The 12,814-nt window shown below is 38.2% G+C and overlaps 1 protein-coding gene across 1 annotated transcript in view; it reads right to left on the reverse strand.

Moving 5' to 3' along the window:
- The window catches only part of pde6c (phosphodiesterase 6C, cGMP-specific, cone, alpha prime), a 34,607-nt gene that overhangs the window by 1,778 nt on the left and 20,015 nt on the right, over positions 1–12,814 (reverse strand). The window contains exons 12-21 of the mRNA XM_057826050.1: positions 9,437–9,592; positions 9,234–9,341; positions 7,448–7,557; positions 7,289–7,376; positions 7,102–7,202; positions 6,584–6,691; positions 3,815–3,878; positions 656–730; positions 491–574; positions 257–410 (exon numbers count right to left, since the gene is read on the reverse strand). Coding sequence (XP_057682033.1) covers positions 257–410; positions 491–574; positions 656–730; positions 3,815–3,878; positions 6,584–6,691; positions 7,102–7,202; positions 7,289–7,376; positions 7,448–7,557; positions 9,234–9,341; positions 9,437–9,592 — 1,048 coding nt within the window. The remainder of the gene's footprint in view (positions 1–256; positions 411–490; positions 575–655; positions 731–3,814; positions 3,879–6,583; positions 6,692–7,101; positions 7,203–7,288; positions 7,377–7,447; positions 7,558–9,233; positions 9,342–9,436; positions 9,593–12,814) is intronic.

Here is a 12,814-nt window from a genome sequence, read left to right on the forward strand (position 1 = left end):
GCGTAACATTAAACTGTGTGAACTTGCTAACCTGCAAAACTACATTTTTTTTTACTCTTTTCCTGTTAGAAAATAAATTATAAAAATTAAAAAACAACCATGTAAAAAATAAAACAGAATATGTACTTTTTTCACTTAAAAAAATAAACCAATGAACATTTCCAATGTGCATTGACTGCAATCCTCCCAAATGGATTTGACATCAACTAATGATAAACACATTTCAATTCAATGGCACTGACAGTTAATCATTTACCTCTCCTGGCTTCCTCCTCCTCCAGTTTCTTCTTCTCGTCCTCAATGGCCTTCATCTTAGCGTTGTACACCTCGGCTTGTTCATTCCAGTGGGCGCGGTTGTTGTTCAGGCCGTCAAACATGGGTTGGATCTCCTTATGGAAGCGGGCAAACTCCTGGCAAAATCAAAACACAAGGATCGTTGGAAATTCACAAATTTCTCCCGCGTCAGCCATTATGCTACTCTAGTCTTTACCTTATACACAAACGAGCAGACAAAGTCAATAAAACCGCACTGCATCTTGGGTAGCTGCTCAGCACAGTTCCTGTCCATCATGGGCTACGAGAGGCGCAAACAAAACATTTTTGTAGTTCAGAAAAAATGCTTTCGAGCATAAAAGAGGACATTTTGGAGACTTACAATGGGTTGCTGGTCCAAAACCGTCCTCTCCAAATCTCCCTGTTCCCAGAATTCCGCGGCGACCATCAGCGCCACCTGGAATCAAACCATCCTTGTTAACTGCACTCCTGTATTCACTCATTAGCTGCCATTGATGGCAATAAAAGTCCGCACTTTTTGATTGGCTGATAACTTGACCCCCCACCCCTAATGCGCCCCCTCCAGCCACACAAACACACACTCAAACCCACACTGCCCCACTGACAGTCCAACAGGAATACAACATGCCTCTGCCCCCTTTGAAGAGGAGGGATATTAGAAGTTTTTTTTTTTCAAGCAGCAGCCACTGTATGTAATGTAAAAAGATGTCAATGTAGTGGAGGTGGGGGAAACACCAATAATTCTGCTGCTGAAAGTATAGCATAAACCTTGCTGACCTGCAGTAAACTAGCAGCCTCCACAAGGAACTAAGAAATCAAGCTAGCCGTCCCTAATTTAGATCATTGTTTGCATTATGTACATTACGATAATGCAGCGTGGGAGCTTCAGGTTGCGAGTCCTTTTATTATAAAAGTAAACAAAAATCAGGAGCTATCCAAGAATGGGTCCACATCTGACACTGACATGAATATGAAATGACATAGAAAAAAAACTGAAATGAAATCACACATCAGAATTTCACGAGAGTACTTTGGCTCGAGTCTTGGGGTAGTCAAGGATGCCTCAGATTGCAGTCATTTTTCCCCAAATCACTTTCATATTACAATACTTTAGTTTGAGTCTAGAGGTGCTCCTTTGTCCCCCATTAGTGGACCCGTTCTTGGAAACCTCACCGTTATAAATAAAGGGACTTGCACTTCAAAATGTTTGAGTAATTATTGATTCAAACAAAGGTTTGAATCGAACGTTGTATCACCTGAACCAATACAGATCAAAGTTAGTATAAGTCAGTGCTTCTCAATTATTTTCTGTTACGCCCCCCCCCCCCAGGAAGACATAAACGTTCCGCGCCCCCCCCAACTCTCTGCCACCACTGTAAATATACTGTAGTATCATTTGTATATAAAATTATTATTATTATAAGTACAACTCTGCATAACATCGTGTTCTTTTTAATATTAAAGAAAAAAGTAATATAGATCAACTTACAATAAAGTGTAAAAAAAAAACACATTCATTCTGTAAAAATGCTGAAAAATAAAATTTAATAAAATCAATAAATAATAATAAATTCAAATTGATTAGCAACATTAACTCATTAGGATGACAGAGGGACAGTTTTTATTTTTGCTGCAGACAGTATCAGCTTCTTTGCTATGGTGTGGGGTTATTTTGCACTGAGCAGCTTGGTATGCCACCTTATATGATTCTGACAGTGCTCTCTGGTTTGCTGATGTAACACTAACAAAGCGGGAGGATTTTTGGCAATATTTGGCACTCGCTGAAAAAATGTGTCCATGTGCTGTCCGCTGCGAAAGTTAACAGTCTGTTCTTTCCTCGTCTCCCACTGTACTAAAAGTCAAAGCCAAAAGCTAAATGCTACATATGCTTTGTCATATCTCCTTGTCTGAGCTTTTCATATCTCCAGAGCTCTTTGCTGTGTGCTCTTGTTTTGTTCAAAAATACTGCGCACACGCTAAAAATGAGAGTGGCACTGCCACCCACTGAGTGGATGTGCAATTAGTTTATTCTAGTATGACAAAAATGTATGTTCCCCAAGGTCACATGCGCCACCCCCAGTATCGCTCAGCGCCCCCCTGGGGGGGCCCGCCCCACTATTTGAGAAGTACTGGTATAAGTCAATACAGATTTATTTTGCATTGATCAATGGAATAGGCTAAATTTCCGCCTATCAATTAATAAGGCTCATATTCATGAGAAATGTAGCCCTGACCACTGTTCAATAATCTGTTTAGTCTTATGAATGTCCTGCTCCCAGCAAAAAGTGCTATGCTATTATATCGTCCCTACCGATGTCGAAACCAAACCTACGCCCTTAGTCACAGGCCACACACACATAGACAAACAACCATTCGCACTAGGCCTGAACGATATTGGAAAAAACTATTGTTGCGATTTTTGGGGGGTTTGCGATATATTGCGATATTATATTGCGATATTTAAAAAAAAAAAAATATATATATATATATATATATTTCTAAAGAAATTTTCACTAGATAACTTGAATAGCTGTTTGGAAAGACTTTGGATGAATTAGGATCACCACATTGTACAGTGATCCCTCGTTTTTCGCGGTTAATGGGGACCAGAACCCGTTGCGATAAGTGAAAAACCAACGAAGTAGCGCACCCCCCTCCCCAATTTTTTGTGTGTGTGTGTTTTTTGTGCTCAATGTATTTATTCAGATTTAGCATTGGAAAGAGATACATATAAGACATGTTTTTTTTCTCAATTTCCCCCCCAAAGTGATTTAAAAATGTATATAAATAAATGGTTTTTAAGCACTTCAAATGTCATAATCAGTTTTAAACATAACTGTCCAACCAAATCATTTTTGAACAAGAATAGAGTACTATAGTAGATAAATGCTTGGCTTTATTAAATGCTTCTGTTTATCTACCTTAGCTGCGACCGTTGGAGTGACATGTAGCAATTTCAAACTCCTCATGATCACTTCTGGCATTTATATGTCTCCAACGTCTCCACACACACACACATTCATTCCAGCGCGGCTTCCTTGCAGAAACTGTTTAACAAGTTAAACGATGATTGACAGATTGCTGCCCGGCTTCTTTGGCCAGATCAAAGCCATCGTTAACTTTAATAAGCAAGTGCCGCAGTGACTGAGAGGAACAAAGGGCTGGGAGAGGGAGGGTGTGAGGCTGTGCGCAGAGCAAAAAGCAAGACGTATGTGGATTAAGAAAAATAAAAACTATCACTCGTGCTTGCGATGGGACTATCGCGCACGCGCACATCGCGATGGCGATGTTTAAACGATATATCGTTCAGGCTTAATTCGCACTCACAAACACACCGTCACAGAGTGGGAATTGATCCCGAGCTGCCTGCACGGAATCGGACAAATGTACTGCGTCACAATAATACAATAATATAAAATATATAAATACAAATAAAAAAGCTCATTTTCAAAGCAACTCTGGTTCAATGAGTTAAGTATTTCTTTATAAACAGTCATGAAGTCATACAAACGCCACCCACCTTGCTCTGTACTTCCCAGGGTTTGGTGATGGCTGACAAGTCACAGCCGGTCATCATCATGGCCCTAAAAAAGCCAGCGGAAAGAGAAAAAGAGCCAAATGGGAATGTGAAGAATAACTAGAAACTGCAATTTCTGGAGAAATTACTCTGGGTCTTTTTGCTCTGTGGTGATACAGATCTTAACCCGCCCAGGTTGGCTTGGGGACATTTTGGGGACAATATAAGGTCACTTCCTGTTGATTTGGGGACATTTTTCTTTTTTTGCCATTGAAAATGAATGGGAAAAAATTTGTACGTCCATGGACGTCAATGGCAGCAACCTCCATAAGCATCAATGGAATCGGGGACATTTGTGGGACACGTCGTTAAACGTAATTTCTTTGTGTTTCAGGTCAAACTAAGTATAAAATAAAAAGGGAAATGTACACACATATATATAAACATTAGAAGGTACAACAGTAAAGAAAGGTGGAAAATAGAATTTAAAAGTCGTGACCTCCAACTTTTTGGGAAACAAAAGTGTTTTTATATGTCAATGCGACGAAACAAACTAGGATGTGCCATTTAGACAGTTGGGCAAATAAGTATGTAGTCAACCACTAATTGTGCAAGTTCTCCCACTTGAAAATATTAGAGAGGCCTGTAGTTGTCAACATGGGTAAACCTCAACCATGAGAGACAGAATGTGGGGAAAAAAAAACTGAAAATCACATTGTTTGATTTTTAAAGAATTTATTTGCAAATCATGGTGGAAAATAAATATTTGGTCAATACCAAAAGTTCATCTCAATACTTTGTTATGTACCCTTTCTTGGCAATAACAGAGGCCAAACATTTTCTCTTCACAAGCTTTACACACACTGTTGCTGGTATTTTGGCCCATTCATCCATGCAGATCTCCTCTAGAGCAGTGATGTTTTGGGGCTGTCGTTGGGCAACACGGACTTTCAACTCCCTCCTAACCCCGTGGCGTCAAAATGATTACAAGAACAGGGAGCAAAAATCCCAGAACCACATGGGTGACCTGGTGAAAGTCCTACAGAGAGCTGGGACCACATTAACAAAGGCTATTATCAGTAACACAATGCGCCGCCAGGGACCCAAATCCTGCACTGCCAGACGTGTCCCCCTGCTGAAGAAAGTACACGTCCAGGCCCGTCTGCGGTTCGCTAGAGAGCATTTGGATGATCCAGAAGAGGACTGGGAGAATGTGTTATGGTCAGATGAAACCAAAATAGAACTTTTTGGTAGAAACACATTTTCTCGTGTTTGGAGGAAAAAGAATACTGAATTGCACCATACCCACTGTGAAGCATGGGGGTGGAAACATCACGCTTTGGGGCTGTTTTTCTGCAAAGGGACCAGGACGACTGATCTGTGTAAATGAAATAATGAATGGGGCCATGTATCGAGAGATTTTGAGTGAAAATCTCCTTCCATCAGCAAGGGCATTGAAGATAAGACGTGGCTGGGTCTTTCAGCATGACAATAATCCCAAACACACAGCCAGGGAAACAAAGGAGTGGCTTCATAAGAAGCATTTCAAGGTCCTGGAGCGGCCTACCCAGTCTCCAGATCTCAACCCCATAAAAAATCTGTGGAGGGAGTTGAAAGTCCGTGTTGCCCAACGACAGCCCCAAAACATCACTGCTCTAGAGGAGATCTGCATGGAGGAATGGGCCAAAATACCAGCAACAGTGTGTGAAAAGGTTGTGAAGAGTTACAGAAAACATTTGGCCTCCGTTATTGCCAACAAAGGGTACATAACAAAGTATTGAGATGAACTTTTGGTATTGACCAAATGCTTATTTTCCACCATGATTTGCAAATCAATTCTTTAAAAATCAAACAATGTGATTTTCTGTTTTTTTTCTCTCCACATTCTGTCTCTCATGTTACCCATGTTGACAATTACAGGCTTAATATTTTCAAGTGGGAGAACTTGCACAATTAGTGGTTGACTAAATACTTATTTGCCCCACTGAATGTTATACATGGTGTTATCTTTAATATATTACCACAGGTAGGTGAATCAAGGAAATCTAGACATTCTCTGGAAAAACAGTATTCTTGTTGTGAAAAACGAAAAACCTAAATCATCTTGCATTTCAATGTAAAAGTCGATTTCTCAAACATAAACATGAAACTTACACTCCACATGGGGAAAGTTTCCTTCTGCGTAACAGTTGACATAGTTTTCAGTTGTCGCCTTACCCCTCCAAATGTAAAACTAGCATTTAAATATATGTTATAATGCAAATGACATAAACAAACTAGTACTTAGATACGCGATTTTATCCATTTTCCCATAAATGTCGCAATTACCGCTGTCAGTTCCATTAAAAACCACTACAGCGCTGCTTGTGCTGTCAGTTCCATTAAAAACCACTACAGCGCTGCTTGTGCTTGGAACTTCCCACACCCTTCAGGAACCACGTGACCACCTGCGGTGACATCAAAGAGTGTTGCGACTCTCTTTATACGGCTCTGGAGCTACCAAGCTTCTCTGGCAAGATCAAAGCTACAAACCTGTCAATCATTGTTAACTTTAAGTACCAAACGCAAGCTAGACAGTTTGGCCACACTGCTTAGCAGGAGGGATGGTGTGAGGCTGTGGCGCTGTACCAGTATGAAGCAGAGAAATATCAACGGATTCTGATCCTCGGAAAAATCGGGCCGATTTCTGATCACGTAATCGGATCGGGACATCCCGGTTAAAAAGCATTCAATGAAAATTGCTGACTGTAATGTGAGTAATGTGCTCCTTACATGACGATCTCCTTCCGGGTGGGATTGTTGGAGACGAAAGCCGTAGACTCCTTTTCATCCGTCATGGGCTCGGTGGCGTTTACGATGTTTTGGAACATGGTTCTTTTCCTGTTGGACAGAAACAAATTGAAAAGATTGTCCCGCTCCAAATCTGCCTAGCAACAGGGCACTTATTTTTTAACCTGTCCTGTTCAGCTGCTTTGACACAGAGAATGGGAATCTGATAGGGCTGTCAAACGATTAAAATTTTTAATCAAGTTAATCACAGCTTAAAAATGAATTAATCGTAATTAATCACAATTCAAACCATCCCTAAAATATGCCCTATTTTTCTGTAAATTATTGTTGGAATGGAAAGATAAAGACACAAGACGGATATGTACTGTACGTGTTCATATGTTGACATCCTATTCTATGCTGCCTGATCGCTAAACCTGGCCCCGACATTCTTTCTACTTCAGTGTGTCTAATGGCACCCAGTCATGCGTGAATCAACAAGGCACTTCTTAGCAACGCACTTGAAGTAAAGCGCCAGATCGGTGGCAATGATGCAGACGTCAAAGAGATGCTGCACGGTTTCGAACTGCCGTTTCTGAAGGTTGCAGAAGATGTTCAAGCTCTGTCAAAAAAAAAAAAAAAAAAAAAAAAAAAAAAACACATTAGGCCGGGAAGGCAAAAAACGACAGAGAAACGGACGCCTCATACCTCCTCGCCCATGAGCGTCTTGCTGTACTCCAAGTGGTGCCTCTCCATAATGGACGAGCCGTGAAGTTTGGCCAGAGGAGATGCGCTCCTGAAAGAGCACAAAGAAGGACATTGTACAACGGAGACGTGTAAACGTTGGAAATAAATGTTAGGACTTGCTTGGTCTGGTAGAGGTTGTTTGTGCCTCTGTGGTCGATATCGTGACAGAACGCGGCGGCCACCATGGCGAAGGCATCCAGGTCCGAGTAGTATTTCCTCAGCTTTCCTGTCTGCCAAATGACACCGTTTTGTTGTAAAATGGATCAACAGCAGTTGAGTTCATCTACTTTAATGATGAATCAAAAAATTCTACTGATTAATCGCTAGTTTCAGCCCTGATTTGGTTCAGTTTTTTTGTTTTGTTCATGGCGTTTTAATAATTAGTTTAAAAAAAAAAAAGAAAAAAAAAAAACATGATTAGTTTTGTTTTATTTTTATTAACCAAAGCAAACTAATTGACGTTGATGACAATAGAGAAACTCTGAAAACTGGCTGTTAATGCTCATCTTTCAATGCTATTAACGGCCTAAGACGTCCAATCCATTTGGACGGAATGACTCCCACTCACAATGGAGTGGATGCCTAGTGTTTTCCATGGCAACCAATGAGTTATTAGTAAACATTCTTATATACATTTTTTCAATTAAAAAAGGAGAAAAAAGTCCGTTTATTTTTTATTTTATTTTATTGTTATTACTTATTCATTCAATTTTTTATTTGTTAAAACAACCTAGGGGGAAAAAATCATTTATTTTAAACGTTTACTTTAAAATATATGTCTATAATACATTGAAAATGTGGACATTTTTTATTGAAAACTTGAAAAAAGTTTAATTTTTGTTTTTTATTTTATGATTATTATTTTTTTCATTTATTGTTTTATTTGTCAAAACAATTGGGAAAAATACATCAAAATACTATCATTTAAAATTTTTACTTTAAAAAATATTTTTTAATTTATTTGAAAATAAATTTAAAAAAAAAAAAAAAAAGAAAGAAAAAACTACCAGTTTATTTTTTTAAAATTTTATTCTTATTTTTCCATTGAATTTTGTATTTGTTAAAACAACTTGGAAAAACAAATGAATAAAAATATAATTTCTTTAAAATTTTTACCTCAAAAAATATCAGTTTTTTAAATTTGTCAAAACTGTCAGTTTTTTTTTTTAATTTAATAATAATATTTTTAATTTGTTAAAACAACTTGGAATAATAAATAAAAATATTATCATTTATTTGAAATTTTTACTTTGAACAATGTTTTTTTCATTAATCTGAAAATTAAAAAAATGAAATAACCATCAGTTTATTATTCTTAATTTATTAGTATTTTTCATTGAATTTTCTATTTGTTCAAACAAATTGGAAAAACAAACAAAAATATTATCCTTTATTTAACATTTTTACTCTAAACAATGTTTTTTCATTTATCTGAAAATGTAAAAAATGAAATAACCATCAGTTTACAATACTTAATTTATTAGTATTTTTCATTGAACTTTCTATTTGTTAAAACAACTTGGAAGAATAAATAAATAAAAATATCTTTTTTATTTTTTACTTTTTAAATATGAAAAAACTCAGTATATTTTTTTATTTGTTAAAACAACTTGGAAAAATAAGTACAAAATATCATTTATTTAAAATTATTATTTAAAAAAAATATGTTTTTAAAATTTATTTAAAATGTGGACTTTTTTTAAATTAGAAAATGACCAAAAAATGGTCAGTTTTCCCCCCTAGTTTTATATAAAATACTTTTATTGATTTTTAATTTAAAATTTTCTATTGACCAAACCAAACAAAATTCAATACCCTTTTAAGAAATTTACCAATATGAGTCAATTCAAGACTCTTCAAGCCTGTATTTACCCCTGTGGATTCCGACACTATGCTGTTTCGCTACCTGAAGCAGGCAGAACATGGTATGTCCCACGTTAAAGCCGTGCCGCCAGTTGTGATAGGTGATAGAACGGTAGCCCTTCCTCACTGTGTACATCCACCTGGTCAATGTCTAAGAAAACACAGAAAACCGATGCCAACTCATTGACTTCTGACCTCAACATTAAAAATTAAGGCAATAATAACGACAGCGGCGATAAGACTGACCTCTGCGGGAACTTTAAACTTCTCCACGACCCCAAGCTCAAAGAACATGCGAATGCCGGCCTTGATCAGGTCGAACTCAGACACGGGGAAGTCGCTGAAGGCGAACGAGTACAAGTTCTCGCCATTGACATTGTCGGCCGTCGGGCACGTGGCTCTCTGCGCAGAAAAAAAATGCATGTTTGACAGTTAACGTGGCAGAAAATGGCATCCAATGAGTTTGCAGTGTGGTTGTTTAGCCGTTCAAATGTCCATAGATAAAATCCTGAGACTTGATGTTCTAATGTTGACTGGTTTTGGTTCAAGATCAATTTTGAAGGTCTTTGTCTGGTCTGGGACTTGATTCTCAATAGCCTCAGTCTAGGCCTCAGTCTCCGTCTTCTTTGTTCTTGACCTGATCTCAGTGATTCTTGATTTCAGGTAAATTTTGGTCTGGTCTTGGACTTGATTCCCAATTCTCAGTCTTTTGGTCTTCGTCTTGACTGTATCTGGATCATTCCTGATGTCATGCAAGTCTTGGTTGGGCTCAGTCTCAGTCTTGGTTTTGACTCCCAAACATCTTGATCTTCATTTAATCTCGGTGATTTCAAGCAAGTCTTGGTCTGGTCTTGGACTTCATTCCCAATTCTCAGTCCATTCAATTTCCATAGATAAATGTAAAAAGCTCAAAGACCGGTCTTGGTTCCAGATTAATTTTGAAGGTCTTGGTCTGGTCTTGAATTTGAGTCCCAGAAAAATCAATGTGGTTTCAGTCTTAGTCCTTGTCTTGACCACCAAAAGTCTTGATCTTGACTTGATTTCAGGCAAGTCTTGGTCAGGTCTTGGACTTGATTCCCAATTTTCAGTCCATTCAATTTAGTAAAGTGCTCAAAGACCAGTGTTGGTTCAAAGACCAGGGTTGGTTCAAGATTACTTTTGAAGGTCTTGTTCTGGTCTTGGACTTGAGTCCCAGAAAAATCAATGTGGTCTCAGTCTTAGTTCTTGTCTTGACTAACAAAAGTCTTGATCTTGACTTGATTTCAGGCAAGTCTTGGTCTGGTATTGGACTTGATAACTTGAGTCCCAGAAAAATCAATGTGGTCTCAGTCTTAGTTCTTGTCTTGACTAACAAAAGTCTTGATCTTGACTTGATTTCAGGCAGGTCTTGGTCTGGTCTAGGACTTGAGTCCAAATTCTCAGTCCATTCAATTTCCATAGATAAATGTAAAGTACTCAAAGACCAGTGTTGGTTCAAGATTAATTTTGATGGTCTTTGTCTGGTCTTGGACTTGAGTCCCAGAAAAATCAATGTGGTCTTAGTCTCAGTCTTGTCTTGACTACCAAAAGTCTTGATCTTGACTTTATTTCAGGCAAGTCTTGGTCAGGTCTGGGACTTGATTCCCAATTTTCAGTCCATTCAATTTCCATAGACAAAAGTAAAGTGCTCAAAGACCAGTGTTGGTTCAGGATTAATTTTGAAGGTCTTGGTCTGGTCTTGGACTTGAGTCCCAGAAAAATCAATGTGGTCTCAGTCTTAGTCCTTGTCTTGACTAACAAAAGTCTTAATCTTGACTTGATTTCAGGCAAGTCTTGGTCTGGTCTAGGACTTGATTCCAAATTCTCAGTCCATTCAATTTCCATAGATAAATGTAAAGTACTCAAAGACCGGTGTTGGTTCAAGATTAATTTTGAAGGTCTTGGTCTGGTCTTGGACTTGAGTCCCAGAAAAATCAATGTGGTCTCAGTCTTAGTCCTTGTCTTGACTAACAAAAGTCTTAATCTTGACTTGATTTCAGGCAAGTCTTGGTCTGGTCTAGGACTTGATTCCAAATTCTCAGTCCATTCAATTTCCATAGATAAATGTAAAGTACTCAAAGACCGGTGTTGGTTCAAGATTAATTTTGAAGGTCTTGGTCTGGTCTTGGACTTGAGTCTCAGAAAAATCTATGTGGTCTCAATCTCAGTTCTTGTCTTGACTAACAAAAGTCTTGATCTTGACTTGATTTCAGGCAAGTCTTGGTCTGGTCTTGGCGTTGATTCCCAATTCTCAGTCCATTCAATTTCCACAAATAAATGTAAAGTGCTCAAAGAACGGTCTTGGTTCAAGATTAATTTGGAAGGTCTTGATCTGTTCTTGGACTTGAGTCCTAATTCTCAGTCTCAGTCTTGTTTTGGTCTTCGTCTTGACTTCATCTGGATTTCTGATTTCAGGCAAGTCATGGTCAAGTTTCAGTCTGGTCTCGGGAGTGAATTCCCAAAATTCTCAGTCGTGGTCTTGACTCCCAGATGTCTTGATCTTAATTTTAGTCTCAATAATTCCTCATTTCAAGCAAGTCTTGGTCACGGTTGACTCTCAATTATCAGTCCATTTGATTCCACAGACAAATGTAAAGTGTTAAAAGAATAGTTTTGGATCAAGATTAATGTTTTAGGTTAGTCTTGTCTTAGACTTGAGTCCCAATTCTCGGTCTCAGTCTTGTTTTGGTCTTCGTCTTGACTTCATCTGGATCATTCCTGATTTAAGGCAAGTCTTGGTCAGGTTTCAGTCTGGTATTCCCAAAATTTTCAGTCTTGGTCTTGACTCCCAGACGTCTTGATTTTAATTTAATCTCAGTGATTCCTCATTAGAAGCAAATCTTGGTCTGGTCTCGGACTTAGTTCCCAATTCTCAGTTTATTCGATCTCCATAGACAAATGTAAAATGCTAAGATACCGGTCTTGGCCTGGTCTCGGACTAGATTCCCAATTCTCAACCTGAGTCATGTTTTGGTCGTCGTCTTGACTTAATCTGGATCATTTCTGATTTCAGGTATGGTCAGGTTTCGGTCTGGTCTCGGGAGTGAGTTCCCAAAATTCTCAGTCCTGGTCTTGACTCCCAGATGTCTTGATCTTCATTTAATCTCAGTGATTCCTCATTTCAAGCAGGTCTTGGTTTGGTCTTGAGGGTTGGTTCCCAATTCTCAGCCCATTCAATTTCCATAGACAAATGTAAAGTGCAAAAAGATGGGTTTTGGTTCAAGATTAATTTTGAAGGTCTTAGTCTGGTCTCGGACTTGAGTCCCAGAAAAGTCAATGTGTTCTCAGTCTCAGTGCTTGTCTTGACTACCAAAAGTCTTGATCTTGACTTGATTTCAGGAAAGTCTTGATCCAGTCTCTGATTCGATTCACAATTCTCAGTATCAGTCTGTTAAATGTCCATACACAAAATGTAAACTCATAAAAGACTAGTGTTCTCTTGCACTGTTATCTGGAAATGTCATTTAAGCAAAACATTTATATTATCCCTATTTTTCCGCACATCCAAATTTCCATTTAGATTTCCATAAGCAAAGAGTTGAGATTAAGTTGTCTTTAATCAGTTCATCCATTCAATTTTCCATAGAAAAAAACCCAAGAAACTTA

Source organism: Corythoichthys intestinalis, chromosome 21 (assembly GCF_030265065.1).
Source record: "Corythoichthys intestinalis isolate RoL2023-P3 chromosome 21, ASM3026506v1, whole genome shotgun sequence".
Classification (NCBI taxonomy): domain Eukaryota; kingdom Metazoa; phylum Chordata; class Actinopteri; order Syngnathiformes; family Syngnathidae; genus Corythoichthys; species Corythoichthys intestinalis.